General features: G+C 43.7%; 1 protein-coding gene across 1 annotated transcript in view; it reads right to left on the bottom strand.

The window, feature by feature from the left end:
• The window catches only part of Hs3st4 (heparan sulfate-glucosamine 3-sulfotransferase 4), a 396,085-nt gene extending 387,897 nt beyond the window's left edge, over positions 1-8,188 (bottom strand). Inside the window, exon 1 of the mRNA XM_051192895.1 lies at positions 7,404-8,188. Within this exon, the coding sequence (XP_051048852.1) occupies positions 7,404-8,116 (713 nt within the window). The 5' untranslated portion in view covers positions 8,117-8,188. The remainder of the gene's footprint in view (positions 1-7,403) is intronic.
• Positions 8,189-24,387: the final 16,199 nt, after the last annotated feature.

Genomic DNA, 24,387 nt, shown 5'->3' with positions numbered 1-24,387 from the left:
AGCTGAGACAAACATGGTAGAGGGAAGAATGCAGAAGTCTACTGATTCCTTTGAGCCTGACATGGCTTTCCCGGAAGCCCATGACCCAACAAACTTCCTCATGACATATGCCAAAAAACCATCCGTTAGAGTCAAGTTCACCTTTTCTCACTTAAAACCACCTAAATAGGTGTGTGTGTGTGTGTGTGTGTGTGTATGCCTATGTATTTGAATTGATACACATGCTACTTCATTACCCTATAAATTTGCTTCCTATAGTCCTTTTTTCTTCCTCAAAAGGGGTCTCACAACATAATCCTGGCTGACCTAGAACTCACTGGGTAGACCAGGCTGGCCTCACAGTCACAGATATCTGCCCACCTCTGCCTCCTGAGTGCTGGGATTGAATGTGTATGCCACCACACCTGGATAGTATATTCTTAAAATAAAGGTTGAAAATAATTTCAAAGGCAGGCAATTGTAACTAGTGAGTACTTTGGAAAAAATAATCAACCTTCTGCTTTTTAATTAATGGCAAAATCAGTGTAAAGTCTCTGTGGTAAATTATAATTTCAGACTGGAAACCCCAAGACAGGTGCAGAGTTGCTTGTTAAACCACAGAAACCAATGGGATCCAGAGCTGGCTTCGCTGGGGTGGTTCAGTCCCTTCCAGAGGTATCACCCAATATGAAAAACCCAACCCTTCCAAGTTTACAAGCATACAACCCTAGCAGTCTTCCATTCACCTGGAGTCTCCAGGTTGCTACACTGACCCAATTTAAAACTAAATGGTCCTGGTATAGCTTACAAAAATAAAAAGTAATTGTGTTCAGTTGGCTGTAGCCCCTGAGTGACTTCACCAGAGCTCAGGTGGGAGTGTAACAGGGTGTCCTGGCTCCTGTGGAGAAGATGAAGACAAGATGAGCCTGCCTGTCAGCCCACTGCTTCTGGGACATCTGGGGCAAATGGAGTGTGTTTCCGCCAAAGGCTCAAGAGAGTGGCAACCCAGAGAATGAAGCCAAGTTTCCCCCAGGTCTTCAGGGTGGATAGCATGACCAGGGTGACCTCGGGAAATCAGACTCATCTCCCACTTGGCTCCAACAGGCAGACTTCTGGAGCCCTCCAATTGTTCTCTGAAGAGCTACTTCAGAGCTTCTACGGACTTGCAATTCCTCTTTCAGATGTAATCTTAAAATAAAAGACCTTATTTAAATGAGTGACAAATGAGTGATGGCTTCTCCTTAGAGTCCTCCATGCTGATGGGCAGAATAAAAGTGAGGCACTGAAAGAAAATGGATAAACCAAGCAAGATACTTTACATCACCAACTCTTCACAAGGGATTTGAAATGGCACAGAAATTCATTGATATATAGTGTTTTGGAAATACACAATAATTGAGCCCATTCTGCAGATGGAGAAATTGAGAGTTCACGATATCAACATAGCCAAGATCACCCAATAAGCATGCTGAGGATCTTGGCTCAGAGATCAAGGGCCTGCCCCCACATCATATCACTTCAGTCTCCTATGTCCATCTCTGCTAAGCACCTGGTACAGAAATGCATTTGAGGACCAAAGTATTTCAGTCAGAGAATGTGCTTTATTAATATAAGCAAGCTGGTACCAGACATAGCAGGGAAAGACTGAGAACCTATTCGTCCTACCTCTAGGTCTCCATCCTCCCTTCAGGAATTTTTCTTGTAAATCCAAGTCATCTATACACAGATCAATTGTGGGCACTTCAGGATTAATAGGTTAAGAATTTTCCTGCTGGGAATATATAGCTCAGTGGTTGATGCATAAGGTCCTGAATTTCATCCCCGGGCTTCAAAAAACAAGAGAAAAGAAAGAAAACAAGCAGCTAGCCTGGCAGTGCACATCTGTGATCCCTGCACTCTAGAGGGTGAGGCAGGGGGAACTGGGTCTACCTGCAAGAAATGTTAATTGGGAAGAAAAACGATATTTAATATGTGAAGTTTCTTTCCTGGCCTCAGTGTTTGTACCAGGCTCTGTTGGTGCTTATTGACACATACCTGGGTGGTAATTCCCATGCAACTGCAAAAAGCTAGAAAAGAAAGAAACACTGACCCAAATAGCACACATAAGCCACAATTCTGGCCACTGCACACAGTTACTTTCCAAAATGAGTTTAGCCCAGAGGTCGCAAACTGGCAGCAAGTTGGCTGCATCCAGCCCACAGATGGGTTTCATTTGCTCTGCAGTATTGGCCTACACCATGCCTTTTAAGGAACCAAAATCTGTGGCCAATACTAAAAACCAGAAGATTTTACATCGAAACCTGGTTTCCCAGTTTCTCTTACAGAGTAAAAATCTGATAAACCTTGGGTCGTGTGTGCATGGAAGTGTAGCCGAAACAGGGCTGCAGCTAGCTGTCTCTAGCTTAAGGGAAGTGAGCTTGATTAAGATCAACCCCTCCTAGTGGCTGCTTTGATTTATCTGACCCACAAGGGCCCTGATGTCACCTGAATTTGTTTACAATATGAAAGAGATGCAGGTTGCAAAGTCCTCCTTACTGGGCTCTTCCTAAACCAATCCAAATGAGACAGCATCTCACATCCCTGGTAAAGATGAAGGCCCAAGAAAAAATATAAAAGGATTTTAGAAATGAGGATGAACACTATTCAGCCTCATTTAAACTTCTGCTCTGGGACACTCATGTTGTTAAGGAACACACCCACTTTCGGTATCAGGAAGAAATACCTGAGTGATGTTATACATGCTACATACTGGAGATACCTCAGCTGGTACACTACAATGTCTGCTGTGAACTCAACTGCATCCAGAGTGATGAATGAACCACACAATTCGATTCTACCTCAGGACCCTTACACTCACTCTTCTTCTGCTGAGAGCCTCTCCAACTGGATCTTTATATGGGGAGGGGGGAGGTCTTACTCTATCACTCTATTTACATAGTTTCCACTATGTTATCATCTCAAAATACCACATGTGGATGCACACATGGGTATGTGTGAACATACACACATGTACATGCATGTACAGGCACACGCACATACACTAACACATTCACAAATCAAAGAACTTAAGCTTAAAGGAAGCTCTAATACTTAGTAGCCACAATGGCATCTAGGACATCTCAGAAACTCAGCATCCCCTCCTCCACCCCATCCAGACCTACAGCATCCGAATCCTGATAAACAAAGATGCCTGGGCATGCTTAACATTTAAAAGCTTGAAACTACACATGGGCCACCCAATAGAACTACAATTCCTCATGGATGTGCTTTTACATCTTCTAATAGGCACTTTTAAAAGGTAAAAAAAAAAAAGTGAAGTTAAGGGTTGAGGCTGTAGCTCGATGTTGGAACACTCACTGGAGGCCATGGCATCAGTCTCCTAAAGTGCCAACAACAGCCATAAAAGGCAAACACACACGCACACACGCACACACACAAAGCACAGAATTAATAATGTACATTATTTAGTTCAATATGAGTGCTAGGGTTTCTGTGTGATATGAATAGAAAATGACTACTGAGCAACTTTTCCCTCTGTATATTTCATGCGTTTGGCATATTCCAATTTGGCCACTTCAGCCATACCACTCACTTGTGGGAGTCACCACCCTGCGCAGAAGAGCTCTAGGCCTTTAGTTAGTTAAGATTTCTTTACAACTCTCACAAACGTAAAATGCTCACTACATGCTGTTTGGTTTGCTTGTTTGCTGTCTCCCCCACCTCTTTGCAAACTGTTTTGGAAGAATGGGCACTCCACCTATCTCATGTTTCACCTCATCCTCCATCCCTAAAATGGTACTGAATGATGTACAGTGAGCAGTTATTATTCATTTTTGAAGGAAGGGACTGAAATAGAAGCTGTTCTTTTAGTATTAGTGAGTGGCAATGTGGTGCAGGCCAAGAAATAAAACCACCTGCAACTGGACAAATGCAGGTTCAATCTCAGCTAGGACAGCCACCAACCTAGGACCTTGAGCCAGTCACTTACCTCCAGGAATAAAGGGAATGTGGTCAAAAAAAATATAAAAAAATAAACCACTGTGAGCTCACAGCGTAAGTTCAATGCTGCACATCTATAGAGTGTGAGCCAATAATATGGCTGGCATTCCATCAATGCCAGCATCTCTTGTCCTCTGTGTTCTCTCCAGACACCAACTGAGAGTGCTGCTGCCGACCCCTCCACTGGGGAGCAAAAGCTGGGCACCCTTCAGCACGCAGCAGGTTCTTCAAATCACTTCACATAATACCACAGACATCACCTTGGACCTAAGTAGTTTCTAAAGCAAAAGGCCATGGTCACTATCCATGTGAGTGACAGGAGAGGCACATGTTCCTACACTCTGTCATTGTGATGAGTTCTAAAGTGGTAGTCAGAGTCTGCCCCAAGGTCCCATCCCTTATTAGAAGGGTTGGAGGTCTCTATCAGGACCACTGTATCAGCTCCTACAAAATTTGCATGTGGCTTCGCCCTTTTGGAGAAGGTATAGAAAGGTAGAGGAGGAGGGCTTGATCCACCAGGCTTATTAACCACTGGCTGGGTCAGTCCACCATGGAGGCTAAGCACCTCTGCAGCCTGAACACACACATCCTAATCCACTAGTCAGGAGCTGCCCTGAAAATCAAATGTATATATTTTAATCTCCAATGTGCTTTTACATCCCATTAGATCAACAGCATTGGTGCAAAGCAAAACCTGGATTTGGAGAGAACTGGAGTGATGCTACAGAACTAAACCTGCTAAGGCTGATCTGTTAGATAGGAGGGAAGCCCAAGCCAGCTAGCTGCATTGATAGCAGTACCAGATTCATCTCAGCCCTTCTTGCTCAATGTACAAAATCCAGGACCACTTGCAGAAGCAGTGGACAACTGGGGGAACATGTAAAACAATAACTAAGTAAATGAATAAGTGGTTAAACAAATAATGAAAATTTAAAGCTTTTAATTAAACTTCAATGAAGCTACCATATTGTAAACTGCAGACACGGCGCTAGGAAGTCCAGGCTCTGCCATTTAGAGAGCCCAGAGTTGCTCAGGGAACCAAGACAAAGGGTTTCTGCCACTGGTTTGAACTGAAGCCACTATTCACGTTTCTATCATCCCTTCGTCCTACATTGGAGAGAGGCTTAGAGCAAGCATGAAAAGACAAGGCTAATGAAGTCTCACAAATGTCCTCAAAGAATGGCTGTCTCTAATGAGGCTGGGAAGCACACTGGGTTCCAGTGAACCTAGGGAGCTTCCCAGAATCTTGCCATCAGCCACGTTTCAGTGGCTAAGGAGTCCCTCATTGTTAGATGGCCACACACTTCCATGAAGCTAAGACAGCATCTCCTCCTCACTTCCAATCAACACCATTTGGCCTTGTGCAGATCTATAAGGCAAGAGGTTAAGGGCCAGGGACTGAGGAACAAGAGTTAGCAAATGTTCTCTTACCTAGAACCAAGCAGACCTTGTTCTAGATGTACATTTGGGTTTAGCAGTTTTACTCAGGGCTAACAAATAGTAGTATCAAGTCACACACAAACCACAAGTATTGGCTAGGATGGGAGGCTGGGGGTTTCATTACACCACCACACACCTTCAGTAGCCATGTTGTGATAGTGAGGTAGCTCATGTATCCTCCCTTCCCAACTTCAGTGTTTAAAACCCTAAGAAATCTGGGTCCTCTTTCTGTTCATATACAAAACTCTCCAGATCCCAGGATGGGATTTCCTAGCTCAAGCATTCCCCACCAACTTTATTCACCATCCAAATAAAGAACTCCTTTCCGTAGCTCTACTGCAGCAAAGCCACCCAAAACACAGGCTCCAAGATTTGATCTTTATGCCTCTCTGAAAGGGCATGTGACACTTCCTACAAGATGCATGGCTTCAAAATTAGAACTGGGGTGGGGGGAGTCCACAGTTACCCTCCCATGGCTAAAGCCACAACACAGAAGAAATTTGGACATGCCTGTAGCTAACCAGTAAACTGAACCCTTCCCAGACATCTTCCCCTGTCTTTATTTTGCTGTTGTTGCATTAATCATCCTAACACCTTTTTAATTATAATCACAAACTGGAAGCCATGGCTTGTGATGTTATAAATACGAATTTTTTCCAGTTAAATTAGGCACTTGCTGTTTTATGTTTTGATAGGAAGGGACTGTTTGAAGCCTCCTAAAATATCCCAATTAGTTCTTACTGTTGAAACAGACAAGACATTAACAGACACATTCCCAGTGTCAGTGTGATGTGCTGGAATGTTTATGCCGGGGTGTACTTCTCCCCAGCTATTAAAGCACAAGGCAAATTAAAAAAAAAAAAAAAGTTGGAGAAACCAATCACAACACACATGCTTATTACATACTCTAAAGTTATAGGCAAAACTTTTCCCAGGTTGTAATTCAAACCCAGGAAGCATGTCACTCTGACAGAAAAGCAACCCCATCACAGGCCAATTTTACCTATTGGCTCTGTGGAACTGATAGCATCGCTTCAGCTGACAAAGGCTGTGTTTCTGTTTGACAGTTGCAATTAGTTATTGAAATGTGATCGAGATCGGGCCACCCATCCAGATCTGTTTTCCAGAAAGATATGATGAGGGAGAGGAAAGGGTGGACAAGAGAGTGATGAAGCCTGCACTTTGGGCATTGCACCAATTCGGTTTTAATGTCACAGCTGACAAGAAATGTAGATTATTAGCTACCTGACCTGCACTTAACTTTCTCCTACTCCCTCTCTTGCACCAATATCTGATGATGAGAAAGAGGTATATAACTCTTTGCAGAAGTAACTCTAATCTGTCTCCAAGGCTCAGATTTGAAAGGGCACTGAGCAGGGCATAGACACACTTAGAGCATCAACTGGCATCTAGAAACCTAGGCTCCTGGTGCTAAATCAGCCCAGTACTCATTAAGCCAGGAGGGACAGTCACAGAGGTAGGAAACACCCTGCCTTTACTAGAAAGTCAAAGCGCCTACACCATCTGTTTTTTGTTTTTTGATTTTTGATTTTTTAAACTGCTCCTTTTGCTCTGACCTTAAAACACTGACGTTGGATTCCAGCCACGCAAATGCTTTTGAGGGCGCTTTTGATTGATTCCCGGTGATCTCAAAGCCAAGTCGTCAATTTAGCTCTTCTGTGTCATTCCTCGGCATGTTCCCAACCTAGAAGCTCAGAGCCCTGTAGCAGCCAGGTCTGGGAAACACCCCGCAGGCAGGCGCGAGGGCTGGGGATTCCCAGATTTTAGAGCCTGGTAAATCCCAAGGCACCTGCTCCTCCCCTCGCCCGGAAATAAAGTGATCTTTTAGCTGGAGTCCTGCCTTCTCAGCACAAGCACCCTGTGCAACCCGGACACGGTTCCCACTGCCCCCACCCAGGCTGCCTGGGCTATGGGCTCTTGGGACCCTTCACGCGCCCCGCGCCCCGCGCCTCACAGCCTCCTACCTGTACCACTCCAGCCCCTTCTCGTAGTTCCTGTCGAAGAAGTGCGGCTCTACACCCACGGCCCGCACGTCCGGGTGGACGCGGATAGCCTCGAGCAGTGCGCGCGTGCCTCCTTTCTTGACCCCGATGATCAACGCCTGGGGCAGCTTCTTCTCCCCGTAATCAGGGGTGCTGACGGGTCCCCGCTCCGCACTCGCGTTGGTCGCCCTCGGGCCTGCCAGCTCCTCAGTGGCGCCCGGCTCCTGCGCCCCGCGCCCCAGCAGCGCGCCCTGTGCTGTGACCGTGTCTCCTGGGGCCGGTGGGCTCCGGGACCAGGTGTCCCGGGCGCCGCCGCCGCTCGCCAGTCCCCAGCCGTCGGCCGCGGGTGCCGTGAAGCGCTCGGGGGGCTCGGGCGGCGGCCCGTGGCTCGCGTTGTCCGGCAGTGGCGAGGAGGCGCCGGGGCGCACGCGGGGCGGCGGCGGCGAGGAAGACGGCGGGCTCGGCGGGGGCTCCGCGGCGGCTCCCGGGGGCTCCTGCAGCGCCAGGGGGAACTGCAGAGAGCCAGAGCCGCCCAGCAGACTGTAGCACAGGTAGGTGACGGACAGGGACAGGGTGCACATGAAGAGCAGCTTGCGCGCCGGCGGCCCCTTAGCGGAGGCGCCGGGCAGCGGCGGCGGCGCGGCGAGCGGCGGCGGCGGCGGCGGAGGCGGAGGCGGTGCGGGCCACCGGGCCATCGCGGCTCCCGGCTCGCGGCGGCGGCGGCCCCCGGCGCTGCCCGGACATGGTTTCAGCCGCCGCCCCCGCCGCCGCCGCCGCCGCCGCCCAGCCGCCCCGGCTGCATGGAGCGACGCCGCTGCGCCCCCGGCCCTGGCTGCCGTCCCGCTGCGCCGGGGACAAGCCCGGCCGCATGGCCCCCTCCCCGCGCGGGCCCCCGCCGCCCCCCTCAACCTCAGGCCGGGAGCCCGAGGGGGGCGCCGAGCCGCAGCGGCACCTGCTCTGTGCGCAGCGCCCGGCTCTCCCCGCGTCGCCGCTGCTGCGCTCCAGCAGCCCTGAGTTCCTTCCCCGCTGCTAACTTTCTGCCGGAGAGAGGACGGGCGCCGAGGGGCGGAGGCAAGGGGGCCGGGCGCGTGCCCGCCGCCGCCCGGGGAAGGAGGGGTGAGCCTCGCGCGTGCCTGCGGAGGGGGTGCGCGGGAGCGGAGGCGTGCGCCGAGGCTGGGGCGCCTAGGAGAGCTGCGATCCTGGCCCCGGCCAGCCGCGGCCAAGCGCGCGCGGAGGACCCAGCCCCGCCCTGGCGCTGCGCTCCCAGGGGAGTCCGAGGTGCCAGCGAGCTCGCCAGCGCTCGCCAGACTCTTGGAGGAATTTGGAGCCCAGCGCCGGCCCGGGCCATCGTTCACTGGAAAACTGCCAGCCTGTCAGTGGCTAGTTTGCTCCTAGTCTCCTCCGGTGGGACTCTGAGCAAACTCAGCCCATTTTTGACCCTCTCTTCCTTAGCTCCTCTCCTGCCTTGCTTTCTGGAGCAGCTCCTTTCCCACACCTTCCGCACCCCAACTTCCACGTCTCCTGCCTTGTCTTGAGGATCCTGGTGAATGGAGTTTTGACACAGACCCCAAAGGTTTTCCAGACTTTTGCTCTTGCCCCATCACCTAGTGAAAGATGGCGCTGTCCACTACTAGGTCCCCTTAACCACAGGTGCACCCACCTGTGACCTGTGGGAGGCACTGCGGTCTAAGGGAGCTTGGGGTTCCCTGAGCTGGCACAGACAGGAGTCCCCATTCCTCCAAATACCAAATAAGCAGGGGAATGTCTGCATGTCACTTCACTGAATATTTTTAGGTGTCTTTTCTCTGCACAGAGGGTTCCAGCCTTGCTCTCACTGGGTGGTAGCGGAACGTTTTGGGAGATTCTGAAATGGACTGTTAGCTGCTGCCTTTAGCTCAAGAAAGGGTGTAGGGGGTGGAAGTTAGGGGAGAACCCAACTAGAGAGATACTCCAGGAAACTCTTCCTGAGTACAGGGGCTGGCTGCTAGGCACAGGTAACTAGGTGCCCAGACTGTCAGCTTTCCCCTCTCCTGCTGATGAGGCTGGCTTCTCCTGTTCTATTTGATCTCATAATGGGAACAATAGTTGAAATAAAATGTATATAATGTCTAAATATTAACAAGATACCTACTGCCGAAGAGGAAAAATATTCATCAAATACAATGAACGGGGACTTTTCCCTGAGTGAACAAAAGCTCACTGCTGCTCTCAGCTGGACGTGAGGCTTCTGCACCGCAGCTTTAGTTCAGATAAAGATTATTCCTTTATAATATATTTTTATGGTACACAGGAGACTCTAAAATGTGGAGTCTGGTGTCCTGTAAATCACTCCCTGTAACTAGGGATGCCTTTTCAACCACCGCACAACTGCATTACTGTGTTGTTAATGGGAAGGGCCAGCTTAAGCTGCCAGAAACATGGGCTTTATCCAGCCCTCCTTCAACTCCAAGCCCAGCTTTCAGATTGTCAGCCAGGAAGTCTGGGTATCTGGTAATGTTGTCACTGCCTTGCATTGATCTCCATTTCATAGTTAGAGCACTAGGATGCTGTAGCCAGCTCTCAGCCTCCCTTCCCAGGCTCTTGGCATTCAAAACAAACCTGACCTGTGGGCAGATTTTACTAAAGATGTGTTCTCAGACTTAGAAAATTTTTTATTAAATGGTGTTAAAAGGTAGTCCCAAAAGGGCAAACTGGTAGCAGATATCCGACATGCAACAGCAGAACGATGGGAAACATTTAAATCAGCCCCAACAGTTAAAAACCACAAACTTTCCACAAAGAATTAGTATACTCACTGAAAGTTTAAATACAGAGCTAATGCTGATAACTCATATTCAGAACTCAGGCCCAAGCAGCCTCTGTCCCTCCAGAGGAGCCTGCAGGCTCCATTTTTCACACTTCTATACCTGCACATTCATGATACTTTTGGATATTGCCAGTAACATTTCTCAGAATCCCTTTTCTTTCTGATACCCAAATAGCCACACTCAAAGGCACTGCATCTCCTTGGTGAAACATGGTACACAAGAAGTGATGAGGAAGAGGCATGCACTCCCCTTGTTTTTGTTTTGTTGTTTGTTTGTTTGTGTGTGTGTGTGTGTTTGGGGGGTTTGTTCTGTTTCTTAAAGAGAAGCTCTGAGGATCCCATACTGAGGTCATTATGTGCTTCCCTCTACTATACATGAAAGATTCCCTGAAAACATGTCCTTAAGAAAGTTACAGAAACGACATGCTCTCTATGTAGAGAGGACGCCAACTCCAAGCTGCAATGCCCACTGGGTCTGCAGACAAGAAGTAATACTGTTTTCCTTTCCACTGCTAGCACTGTGCTCACCCAGGCCTATCTGAGTTTTCACAGTTTTCTGCCAACACATCTCCAGGCCTCCAGACACCTCATTTCTATTCATCCTAGGCAGCAGAAACAAGTGGATCAATGCTTCTGAGGAATGCCTCATGCTTCTGCTAATGCCCTTTCTGGATCTTCCTCTATCTAATAAACTTCAATCTCCTTCCCTTGGAAGTCCCACCTTTTATGCACCCTGCAGCTCTGCCAAACAGATGTGATCTCAGTACACATGATGTTACTGTGTTCAGCTTCTGCACCTTCAGATGACAGGATGAAGACTCGCCTGTCAGTTGCTAGCTAAAGGCTTTTGAGTAGATCTTTTTTTTTTTCATTGTTTCTAGATAGTTAAATAAAGGACGATAAGAATCACCTAAAATTGTTTTTATAAAGGATTAAATTAAATTAGCTAACATATGCTAAAGATACCTGGCTCTCTGCCTGATGTGTGGTGGCCAGCACTAATTACTTGGATCTAACTCTTGGCTCAGACCCTACCTTCTTCTTTTCCTAATAAAATGTTGTCCCTGAAAAATGTATATGTGTCCTTGCTTCACACCCAGGCCACAAAGTTCACTGAAGTTTAACTTCTTAAAATGCTCAGAACGTGGCAGCTGTGGTCCAAGCCCAGAGAGTACAGACTATCTCTGAGTTGCTACAATTGTGGTCTTCTGGACATTTTAAAGAAAATTACAAGGAAATTTTTTGAGGATTTTTTGAAGGGATTTAAAAAAAATAAAGTAATAATCAAACCCAGGCTTTAGGGAAATAAGCAGAATATATAGTAGCCAATATCCCCTCCCCCCCCCAAACACTGCCAAGTCTACTTGTGGACACATGGGAATATAGTTTCTGAATTCCTTCCAGAACGGGTGGCTGTGGAATGCTCCAGCTACTTAAACACAGTCTGAGCAGAAGGAAGAAAGAAGCTTGGGGAGACACTGTCCTGCTGAGCAACCATGGATGAAGGGAATGGAGTTCCTCAAGGAAAATACAGAACCAGTAACATGCTTACAAATGAGAAATAATCCTGCTTGGGTTTTAGCATAAAATACTTGGCCTTGGTTGTTAGCACAGATCAACCTACACTGTCTGATTGCAATCCACACACTAAGTTTGATTTGCATTTCATTTGATCTAGTTAAGGGGGAATCTGAGTCAACATGCCTAGAGATAGCGTGCTTATTGCTGCACTGTTCCAAACACCAAGACATGGAGCCAGCTTTGATGTCCATCAACAGACAGCTGAAGAAGTCTGATGGATGAAATTATGTCATTTGAGGGTAAATGGAGGGAGCTGAAGGTCATTGTGATGAGTAACATATGCCAGAAAGACTGTATCACATCTTTCTTTTGCAGAATCTAGACTGTCTTTATTGCATATGAACCTGCACCCATGTCTTTTTGCATGCTATGAAAACAGAGGGGTAGAGGGGTGTTATTTGGGAAGAGGAGAGGAACTACCAGGAAGGGCAGTGATAGCACAAAAAAGAGAGTAAAAGAACTAATATGAACAAAGTACAGGCATATGTATGGAATGTAATAATGAAGCACACTGTTTCATACAATGAATATACACAAATAAACATGTGAACAAAACCCCACACATAGAATTAATTCATATATGCTGACCAGAGTGTTTTATTCCTCAAGTATTAGAATTCTGTTTTATAAATCTGAACAAATAACAATTTATAAACGTCATCAATGGTTTTTCTTTTAAGTTTCCGAGCAAGAGAGAAGAATGCTTTTCTCAAATATGGACGTCAATGAAGATGCTAATCTGGAGAAATCTGGAGATGAATTCGGTAAATGATGAAGGCAGGGGGTAAGATGTTGTTGGGCAAGAAGCAGAAGATCAATACTGTGATACTGATGACCAGGAACAAGAGGGTCCAGCTCTGGCAAAGTACTGGGCAATCAGGAGCTGCTTTGAGCTAAAAGTATCATGTGACCAAATCTGTGGAACAGAATTAAGCAATGCTTTTCAAAAAGATGATAGGTTCAACACTACATCTCAAAACAGGATAAACATGGAAATTGCTGGACCAAGAAAGCTAGAGCAAAAGTGTGTTCATTCCTTAGGACTTCCATTGCTTGATATGACCACCATGACCAAAAACAACTTGTGAAAGAAAGGGTTTATTTCATCTTATAGCTTATAGTCCATGATCCAGGGAAGTCAGAGCAGGAACTCAAGGCAGAAAAAAAACTGATGCAGTAGCCATGAAGAAATGCTACTTGCTGGCTTAACCTCATAGATGCCTGGCCTGCTTTTTTATAGCACCCAGAATTACCAACTCAGGGGTAGCATCATCCCCATTAGGCTGGGTCTTTGCATATCAATCATTGGTTTAAAAAATAAAAGTATCACAGGGTTGTCCACAGACCAGTCTGGTGGGGAAATTTCCTCAACTGAGAATCCCTCTTCCAAAAATTACTCCTGACTCCAACTTGTGCTGGATTCACATAAAAACAGTCAGCACAGGAAGTTAAGAGTCAGTAAGTCATAGTTGCACCCCCCTCATGATAAATAGTCAGCAATACTTTTTCCTAGTATATACAAATGAGAACACTCATGTGTTTGTTTGCTACTCACGTATGACTACACAGTGCACTGTAGACCTGTCCCACACTGGAGACAAGGTCTTTAGGGGACAGTTATGGTTAAAGGAGGACAACCAGGCAGGCTGCTAACACTATAGGACTATAGTCATATTTTGGGCTTACAAGATATCCCCTTCTCCTTCCCTCCTCCCCTCCCTTTCCCTACCCCCCACTCTCTCTCTCTCACACACACACACACACACATACACACACACACACTTTCCCTTTGAATCCATCACAAGAAGGTGGCTATCTGAGTCAGAGAGTCTTGATCTGAACCCAGCCCTGCTGGCTCCCTGATTACAGACTTCTAGTCTCTCCAGCCTCACACAGTCAAGTGAGTTTTGCATGGCAGGTCAGACTATCTGAGACACTCATCCTTCATGCCATGTATGCATTTTATTTGTTTATTTATTTACTTATTTGAGATAGAGTACCACTATCCCCACTCAGGCTAATCCTCCCACCCCAGCCTTCCGGGGCTGGGATTACAGGTGTGTGCAGCATGGTGCTCAGCTGCTATTTTGCATTTTTATGTTTTACTATTCCCTTGTTGCCATTTCTTCCTGGTTCATAAAAGCTTCTTATTTATTAGGGCCAGCAGGGTCCTGTCACTCTGTCACATTCCTTCCAGTTATTGAGTTACTAGCTTTCTGAGTTTTTGATGCCCATCTCCTTCACAGTTGCATGGTCAGTCTCTCAGTCACGAATTCCCCCCAAGGGTGTAAATATTCACCTATAATTTTCAAGTACATTTTTTTTTATTTTATTTCTCTATGCACAACTGTGTAAAACATTTACATAAATTAATTTTGGTTTTCAGCTTTACACAATAGTCTAACTTTTCTCCCTTTATTTTCCTAGTGCTAATTGTTTCTCAACAGCTTGACAATCCAACATTGTACAATGAAGCTATAACATTGCAATCCTCCTATACAGAATACAGAAAACACCCCAACTCCTGCAAAAAATTTCCTGTATTGGACTCATGCAATTATTATAATGGTATGAATGCTGTGTGCAAACCTTTATCTGAGTCTGTGTTTTTACATGTCATTCAGCTTTGTGCAATATTATCCAATATTCTCCCTGCTCTTTCACTTTACGAATCCCTTCATTCTTTCAACTGCCATGTGTAAGCTGGTGCATTCTGGACCCTGGAAGAAACTACAGGCTGTGTTAATGGAACAGATAGCAAGTTTCTTGGTTTGGTTTGTTTGTGGGTTATTTTTTTGGGGGGGGAGTCCTTTTACTTTTGTTTTTCAGAAGCAATTACTAAAGTTTAATAAAGTAATTCACAGACTAAAAAGGAATGCAGGGGAGGGGGGAGGGCAGTGGGCTTTAAAAGCCCATGGCAGGCGCTCCTAACCCAGGGTGCATGCTGAAAGACTCATGGACAGTGAGACAGTACATCCTTTGTACATTTCTGTGCGAAAGAAAAATTTAATTGAGCTAGGTCAAATGGTTTATTCTTCCTATGTATGTGTAATGCCTCACCCACTCCATTACAAGCACACTAGGCAACTTAAGTTGGAAGTAGTTTTGTAAAAAAGAAAAGGGACCTTACAAAGGTGCTTCCTGTCACTGCTTCTGATCATCATTATAGGGGATTTACCAGCTAATGCAGTGAGTTAGGAAAAACAGCAATGTGCATGAGTGTTAGGAAATAGAAAAACAATTACCACTATTATCTTAGTTAGGGTTTCTGTTGCTATCATAAGCCACCATTACCAAAACGTGGGGAGGAGAGGGTTTATGTCATCTTATAGCTTGTGGTCCATCATGAAAGGAAGTCAAGGCAGGAACCTGGAGGCTTTGGCAGACCATGGAGGGGTGCTGCTTACTGGCTTGCTCCTTATGGCTTGCTCAGCCTGCTTTCTGATAGAACCCAGGACCACCAGCCCAAGGGTGGTACTACCCAAAGTGGGGTGACCCACCCCCACCCCCTCATCAATCAGTAATTAAGAAAATACCACACCACAGGTGCTTTCCTACAAGGCCAATCAGGTGAGGGCATTTTCTCAACTGAGGTGCTCTCTTTTCAAATGACTCCAGCTTAGGTCAAGTTGACATTAAAAGTAGCCAGTACAATTGAGCTCCTGTCAAGCTGACACAAACACAGCACTACTTTTCTACAGCCTTTCCTTTCTTGCTTATCCCAAGATCTCATATTGATATCTATGTCCCAATATAAAACATTCCAACTTTTTAAAAGTCCCATGGTTTTTAAGAATTCAAACACTTTGAAAGATTGGTCTCTTTTAAATATCCAAATTCTGTTCAGGCGGTGTTGATACATGCCTTTGATCCCAGCACTCGGGAGGCATAGTGAGTTTGAGGCCAGCCTGGTCTATAGAGTGAGTTTCAGGACAGGCTCTAAAACAGTACAGAGAAACCCTGTCTCAAAAAAAAATAACCTAAAATATCCAAATTCTGTAAAAGTTAAAAGTCTTCTAAAGTCAGAAGAGAGGGAGGAAAGACTGTGGGAGTAGAGGACATGGAAGACACGGGATAACATGGTCAGCTTAATGAATCAGCCAAGCAGGGCTCATATGAGGCCTCAGAGATTGAACTTGGGTCTGCACCAGGTCCTCTATGTGTGTTATGACTGTTAGCTTGGTGGTGTGATACTAATAAGAGTGGAGCAAGTGTGACTCTGACTCCTTTGACTGCCCCCGGGACTCTTCCTCCTGTTGGGCTGCCATGTCACCAGAAGGGCTTTCACCTTGTCTCATTATATCTTGTTTTGTCCTGTTTGGCTGTTGTCCGTTGGAGGCCTGCTCTTTTTCTGATGAGGAAATGAAAGGAGGGGGTTGGATCCGGAGGAGAAAGGAGAAAGGATCTGGGGAGGCAGCTAGGTGGAATGAAGGGAGGGGAAACTATGGTTGGGATGCACTGTATTAGAAAAGAATCTAATTTTTAAATGCCTCTCTAAAATATCTGTAATCTCTCTAAAATTTCAGGGTGTCTTAACTACGGATGCCTGTAAAATTAAAAGTAAGTTAAATGCTTTCTTATTCGAAGATATAAGAACCAGGGTGCAACCACAATCTAACAGCAGCAAAACCAAAGTCTAACAGGGTAAAAAGTTGACTGCTTGATTTCTGGGACCCATTCACAGTCCTCTAGGCTCCTAAGGGACATGCAAGTGTCACTTTCCCAGCTTTCACATACACACTGCACATAGCTTGTCTCCTAGGCTCAGGCTGGTTCTTCCCCTTGATTGCAGCTGTTAATGGTGGTTATCCCCTGCTCTTGGTATCTCCTAAATGCTAGGGTTTCCACTGCAACTAGGTCTCCCCTTGACCAATAACCTCTCCTGGGCTCTCTGAGGACTCTGGCCCCACATGGTCCCAAGCTTTAACCCTCTCAATTCTGGAGCAGCTGAGGCTGGATCTTATCCATGACCTCTCACAGTGCCAAGCCTCAGCCATGGTCCAGACCCCTTCATGCCTTCAAAGTCAACACCAGCTGGAGAACTCTTACACATCACCAAGCTTGACTGTCAGTATGAGGTACAGGCTGGACCAGATCTGTACCACTACTTGTGTGTGTGGTCCCAGAGGAAACACTTTCCAGAAGACTTAGCCTCAGTGATGCTGATGTCTTCTAAATCACAGCCGATTCTTCAGCCCCAGCTCACCAGTATCAATTTCTCCAGCAAAGCAATGATATAGTGTTTCTTAATTCTAAATGCCACATAAATGGCCCTGACTGAGTCCTTGCTTCCTTCTAAAACCTCACAAGCCATGTCTCTGTTGTTCGCTGTGCTCTCAGCATTATCCTTCAAGTTCGAACAGCAGCTCACCAAGCTGTGAACACTCAGTGGCTTTTCTAACCCAAAGTTCTGGAGTTCTTCCATAATTCTCCCCAGACCACAGAGTCAGGTCTTTCTCAGCAATACTTCACAATGAGATACAAATTTCTTAGAGAGGGTTTCTGTTGTTATAGTTAAAACACCATGACCAAAAGCAGTTTGAGGAGGAAAGGGTTTGTTTTGGTGTATAGTTTATAAGCCCTGTCAACACCTTCATCTCAGACTTTTGACCTCCAAAATTGTGATTAAAAAAATAAAATATATGTTATGTAAGCCATCCAGTGTCTAGTGTTTTATATTACCATGCCAAACTCTTACAATATCCAAAGAACTTATGGCAAAATGTAACAGCAGGTTAGACTGGGTACTGAGATGAAAAACAATTTTGCACACTTAAGGTATCAGGATATTAGTTACAAAAGTACCAACCAGATCCCCAAGAAATGATGACCATATACAAAGGAGAATTATCTTTAGTAACCTTATATATAGGTCATTTGGTCCCCTCCAGGGGTCAACTACTCAGAACCTTCCAGCCCATGAGTTTGTCACCTTAAAGATTTGATCATTGCTGAAGCCCGATTTCACAGGGGAAGAGCATCATGGAGAAGACAGTGCATGCAGGCCTTCGGTGGCTACCACTAAAGAGGTTTGCACATTGCTTCTAGTTCTGCTCCACTCTCTGAAACAGCTCAGTGTCCCACTTGCCCACTGGTGGCTGAACAGCCCAGTGCAGCTGGGCACCAAGGACCCAGCTTTGCATAAACACCTCTCCCCTGAGGTGTGACTATAAATTTCAAGCAGAGCAATAGTACTAGTTCATCCCCTGTTACACCTTCCCTGGAAAGAACCAGGGTTGGGGGAATATAAAGAGACCCATGAAGAAGGTGTCCAGCAGCTATAGAAACTGACTGAAAATGCAGGAGTGCTCATGATGTAGTTCTGGTCCAAAGCTAAAGGTCTGAGAACCCAGTGAGCTGATGTTGCAGGCCGAGTCTAAAAGCAAGGAAAAGTCTCTCTCCCTGGGGTGAGGGTCAGCCTCTCCACTCCTCTCAGGTGTCCTATAGATTAGAGAGATATTCTCACTTTGTGCTTTCTCAGTCTACTGACTCATATGTCAGTCTCACCCTGTAGCCATCCTCACTGATCATCCAGTGTTTATCTGATGACCCCAAAGCAAAGTCAAGTAGCTACATAAATCACCCATCTCACCTGTCATGGAATAGTAACTCTTAGCTTTGATCTCACACCAATGCAGCCTTTACTTCACAGTCTTTAAATGCACACTCAATCTCTAGATTTTTGTTGCTGAATCAATATTTTGATATTAAATGTTTTCTTCCCCAATATAAAGATCTTTTATATGTGCAGTTCTCCCCCCCAAAATTAATTTGTACAATCACTGTTCTTCTCTTTTCCATTTGTTTTCTTTCCTTCTTTTACATTTTTTTATTTTTTTATTTATTTTTTGGTAGGTATGGGCTATTTGTTTAACCAGTGTAAAGATGTGTCACTATGATTGGCTTAATAAAGAGCTGAATGGCCAATAGCTAGGCAGGAGAGAATAATTGAGAGTTCTGGGCAGATAAAGGAGCTCAGAGGGTTAAAATAAAGGCAAGAGAGATGCCAGCAAGATACTGAAGAATTCAAATATACAAATAGAGGAGAGATAACTAAGCCATGTGGCAGGACATAGATTAATAAAAACAGGTTAATATAAGTAATAAAAACTAGCTTGGAAAAAGCCTAAACTAAGGCCAAGCATTCATAATTAATAATAATTCTCCATGTCATTATTTTTGGGCTGGTGGTCCTAATAAATCACTACTACATTTGGAATCCAATTTGGGACTTGAACCCACAACCCTGTGATTAAGAGTCCCATAGTGTACTGTCTGAGCCATCTGGGCAATTAATTAATTTTAAAAAGCTAGGTCCAGGCTGAGAAAACCTCTGAATGGGTTACAGTATGCTTAGGTGCTAAAGAATGAAAGGAAAAAAATGGTATAGACAGCCATAAATAAATAGTTTTAAAATAAGTTTTAAAAGAAAGATTAAAGTAATATAAAAAGAATGAGCTATGCAAAGATGGGAAATAAGCGGGGCATCTAGATCTTGTTGAATTTAAATTTGTTGATTTGAAATTTTTTGAAAGCTGATGAGCGAAGGGCAAAAGCTACTGAGAGACACTGGTTTGTAGAAAGACTGCTAACTTAAATCAACCTATATATTTTAAGAATGTCTTAACTTTAGAATGGAAATCAGGAAATATGTTGCTTTGGGGAAAAGATTATGCCTTTGCTTCCACAGGAAACAAAGAGCTATGAATTTCTTCAAAATTAATAAACACCAGATTCGATTGGGGAAAATCTAAAAATCTTGGCTACAGATGTGAAGGAAATAACCAAGAAAACCTGAAAGACAGGTGACATATAAGCTGATCCCTCCACATGGGAATAGCTCTGAGACTGGATGAGACATGATAAATTTTGTTGACTACAGAGTCCTCATGACAGTTTGGTTATGCAGTCCAAACAGACTTATAAAGTTACAAATGACTTTTACTTGCTCAAACATAGAACAGAAAATCATCGTTAGCTGACTTGTGCACAACACACATTTCATACTTATGTAAATACAAATATGTATGTTACCTTTAAAAGTGTGTGTGTTTTCAGAACAAAATGACCAGACACCAATATAAACAAGTATCCCAGGTGATCCAGTTTCTCAGAATGTCTCTGTTGCACTTTCCTCAAAGTTCTATATCAGAACAACTTCAGACTGCAAGCTGAGATGGACCAGCCTCACCAGCTACTACAACCAGGACTTCAGATAAGCTCTACACTTTCCCATCACACAGAGACTAAACAACAACAACAAAAATACAGCTAGCTCTCACAAGACTTGATCATTACCTCATTTTTCTCAGGGTCCCCTAAAGATACTATTGCCCCTAGATAACAGGAAGTAATTTTAAGAACATGGCACCCACATTCCCAAGTGGGGTGGGTGGTTTTGAGTCATTCTGTGGGCTATAGATATTTGTCATCATTTGGGGGTGGTAGTTGCAAATTGATACTGGTCATGGTAAGGGAGGAAACTAAGGTTGTTGGATTCAAGGATGTCTTTCTGAAGAAAGGAATGATAGGATAAAAAGATAAATTATTGAATCTACTTTTAAACTAAAAAGCAACTATTAATCTCAAATATCTTACAATGGTATGGATATTTGTATATTGATACAAATTTAATATTATTTTGTTATAACAATCTGTATATGTGTTTCTACTCTTGTTTAAGTTATTGTATATATGCAGTTCATTTAAAAATGTAATGTAAAGTTCTAGTTATTGGAAGCTATTATTGCAAACTATTTAGGAAATTAAGAAATGCAGGTTAGTAGTTAGTCATCTATAACAATCAAACTTGTAGTCATGTTAGGTATGTTTTTACAGTTAAACAGATGCATTTTAGATAGATAGGTAATCTTCACTTCAGAGTCCTACAGAATATGGCATTTGTGATGTTTTAATAACATAAGAATTTTCATGAGAGTGAGACACATCTGCTCCTGTCAGCACCAATCTACTTCAGAGAAGATGATGTGCACTGAAGACCTCCATGTGGAATTTACTTTCTTTGTGGCAAAGCTAGCCATTGGGCGAGAAACTACCCTTGCCTTGACTGCTGACAGTGTGCTGTCCAAATTGAACAAGCAGAACACAAAAGAAGGCAATTGTCAAACATTGCCAAGGCAAGTTATGAAAGTCCTTCGAACTTTTTGCTTCACAGAAAAAAATCTGTCAAATATTCTAGGTCCATAAGACAAAGATGGATGCCCCAACATTACAGAGGAACCTTGGGTGACTCTACAGGCAGCCAGCTGTCTCTGTCATTTCTATAGTGTTTGAAGTTGTTTGCTCTGTACTTCCTGTTTACTCAGGTAAAATTTTATCCTTCTCAAATCTCTGATGGGGATGAAAAATATATAGTTATAGTTACAAAATTCAAAAATAAAGAAACTCACAAAAGAAGTGTAAAGTGTATAAGACTGAGAGACTTAAACGCTTAAGTGGTTCAATCTAAGAAAATGCCTTGATCTCTAAAAAGATAGTTCTGGGTTGGTAATACAAGTTAGGATAGAAATTGACTTTAGCACAAAACTTTGGAATCACCAAGATAGAACAGATAATGGAGTATTTTCTTTGAATTTGCCAAACGCAAATGGACTGGACATTGTGAATTTAATTCTTACTTGATAATTGTTCTTATTGTACACAGTTTTACTTCGTTAAGTTTAAAACCTTCCCTTTTTATTTAGATGCTACTTAATAATAGTTCTTATTGTATATAGCTTCACTGTGTTAAAATTAAAATCATTCCTTTTTATTTAGACAAAAGGAAGAAATGCTGCAGAATACTTGTTCACAGTGTGTGAAGATGTAAAAGGTGAAATATTTATGCAATCTGAATAGAAACCAGAGTATTACACTGTGTGAAGATGTATCACTGTGATTGGATTAGTAAAGAGCTGAATGGTCAATAGCCAGGTAGGAGAGAATAGGCAAGATTTCCAGGCAGAGAGGAACTCAGAGGGTTAGAATCTAGGTGAAGAAGATGCCAGCAAGACACTAAAGAAGTTGGAAATACAGAACAGAGGAATGATAACTGAGCCATGTGGCAGAATGTAGACTAATAAAAACAGATTAATTTAAGTTATAAGAGCAAGTGGGGGAAAAGCCTAAGCCAAGCTTTCCCAATTAATAATTAATAAGTCTCCATGTCATTGCTAGCAGCCTGTCAGTCCAGATGAGAAAGTACTACTACAGATAAGCTCTCCCTAGCTGGCCACAACCTCAAGATGAACCTTTCTGTTTCAGCCTCCTGACAAGCCTGCATAGCCACACCCTCTCAGTCACTCCTCAGGCATTTCTTATTCAACTCCTTCAGCTGTTCATTGAGACCCTTTCTGCCCTCTACACTTGAGCAATTTTAATTTGACATCATTTATGGAATATATTCTAGAACTCCAATTAAATAGTATGGCTTTACATAAAATAAGAGACTATTGTTTTCCTGGGCCCAAGGAATTTTCTAACCATGATTTGATCAACACAAGCAAATAAATAAACCCAGAACATTTTCATAAGGAAATAAACATGTTCAGAAATGTAATTCTGTCTGCCAGTAAATACCACAATTATAAGATATCTTCCTTTTTTTATTATTTTTTGTTTTTTAATTATAAAATAAAATATGAATGCATATTCTTAAGTTAAACAAAAAATAAATCCAAGATTGCAGATGTAATTGGAGGCTTCTCTATTAACAAACACTGACTTTACAAATTCTCAGAGATATAATGAAAGCTACTCTTCAAATTAAAATTCCATCAAGTCTGCTGCTGACACATAAAGTGGCCATGTTTGCTGGGGTTTTGTGCTGCAGCTCTTGTTACTGGCATTTTAAAACACAATCCCTGGCTCTTAACTAGAACAGGCTAGGCCTGGCCACTCCCCCAATGGCCTTATTAAAGAGGCAAATAATGGGGCAAACAGAGGGAGAATCTATTCAGTTTGGTCACATAGGGAAAAGGAACCATGGAAGGCCCCAATATCCTCAAGTCTGTCTTCAGATTTAAACAGTGGACAAGAGATGTGCATGACTCAGCAGTTCTGCTCAGGATCACCCACCCATTGTTGCCTCAGCTCTGGTCCAACAAGGCTGTCTGATTGATAAACTGTTAAGTTCTTATGTGCTAAAGGTACATCCTACCACTCATGGTGACAGTCCCCATCTGAGTCTGGAGTCTGTCCTGGTAGGTTTTGCTCCTCCAAAAACTGAGGATGACTCCAGAAGAAAAGTATTAAGAACAATACCGTGTTTCTGTGCCTACAGCTGAAGTCCAGATGTGAAATTTAAACATTTAAACAAAGGTAACAGAGATCACCCTACTTTTATTTACTTCATGGGCCTGTGAGGGGATTCAAGGCTTTTTTTTTTTTTTTTTTTTTTTTTTTTTTTTTGCAGTGTAGCGTCCATGTGCCTGTTTCTTTGTGTATGTGGTACATCCACCACAACTCTTATGAAAAGGGTTTAAACACAGGATGAACAGTATTGACACCATCATACAAGACATGAGCAAAAACAGTAAGAATACTGAAAACATCACTTAGACAGGACACCTGACACGGGAGTGAATCTCAAGAGGGAGATTTGCAGAGATGAAAAGTGAGGATGCAGAGCCAGACATTGGTCCATTTGAACTACTAGGGGCGGGGGTGGATAGTTTGAAGAATGGATCAGATAAAAAGACAGTAATTATGCCCAAGAAATAAACCATATTCATCACAAAGTTGGGGAAAATTATTTACGTGAGAATGGAAAATGGAGTCAGTGTCAATAGGATTAACATGAGAGTCAGACTCCACATTGTCCAGTGTTAACTGACAGTGTGAGCAGGGATGAGGCTGTAAACACTCTGGACTCAGTCCCCAGGATCAATCCCACCAGAGTCTCAAATACTTCTGAACCACCAAGCCCTCCATGCAAATGACATAAGAGCACAACTGCAAACTGCTATAAAATAGCACCAAGAACTAGCTAAGTCTGTTAGCTATAGACAAATACCCTCCTTAACAGGTCTAAAGAAGGTAGAATCTGCTGGAAAATACATGAATAAGGAAAAGAATATGCCTGCTTTTTAGACCTTAGAAAGACAGAGTCACAATTCAATTCTGTTCAATAGAAATGCAGTGTGGACCACTAGTTTAAATCTGTCTCAAATACTTGGGACCTGAAAACACCCTTTCAAAACCTAGTCTGTTCTGGTGTGTAAATTCCTCCCCAGAAGTTACTATTAACAGTTCCCATTTTTTCTATTATAAATGAAATTGGATTATAAAATAAATATAATTATTTACTAATTTTTTAGGAAAAATTTAAGAGACTTTGCCTACCAATTCACTGTAGGGGGAAAGGCAGTCTCTGATGGATTAAGTGTGTTTGTGAACTACTCTGAACTGGTAGTGGATAGATTGACAGGCAGAGTTACTTCAGGATGAACTTCAATTCCTTTGCTCTTCTGAAGATATTTGTGTGTGCGTGGTTAGTTGATTAAACTGATATTTTGTAAGCAGACAACTGCTGGACATATATCGCAAATCCTTCTTATTATCCAATTATTACAAATTCTA

This window comes from Phodopus roborovskii, unplaced genomic scaffold (assembly GCF_943737965.1).
Source record: "Phodopus roborovskii unplaced genomic scaffold, PHOROB, whole genome shotgun sequence".
Taxonomy (NCBI): domain Eukaryota; kingdom Metazoa; phylum Chordata; class Mammalia; order Rodentia; family Cricetidae; genus Phodopus; species Phodopus roborovskii.
This window is presented reverse-complemented; position numbering and strand designations above follow the sequence as displayed.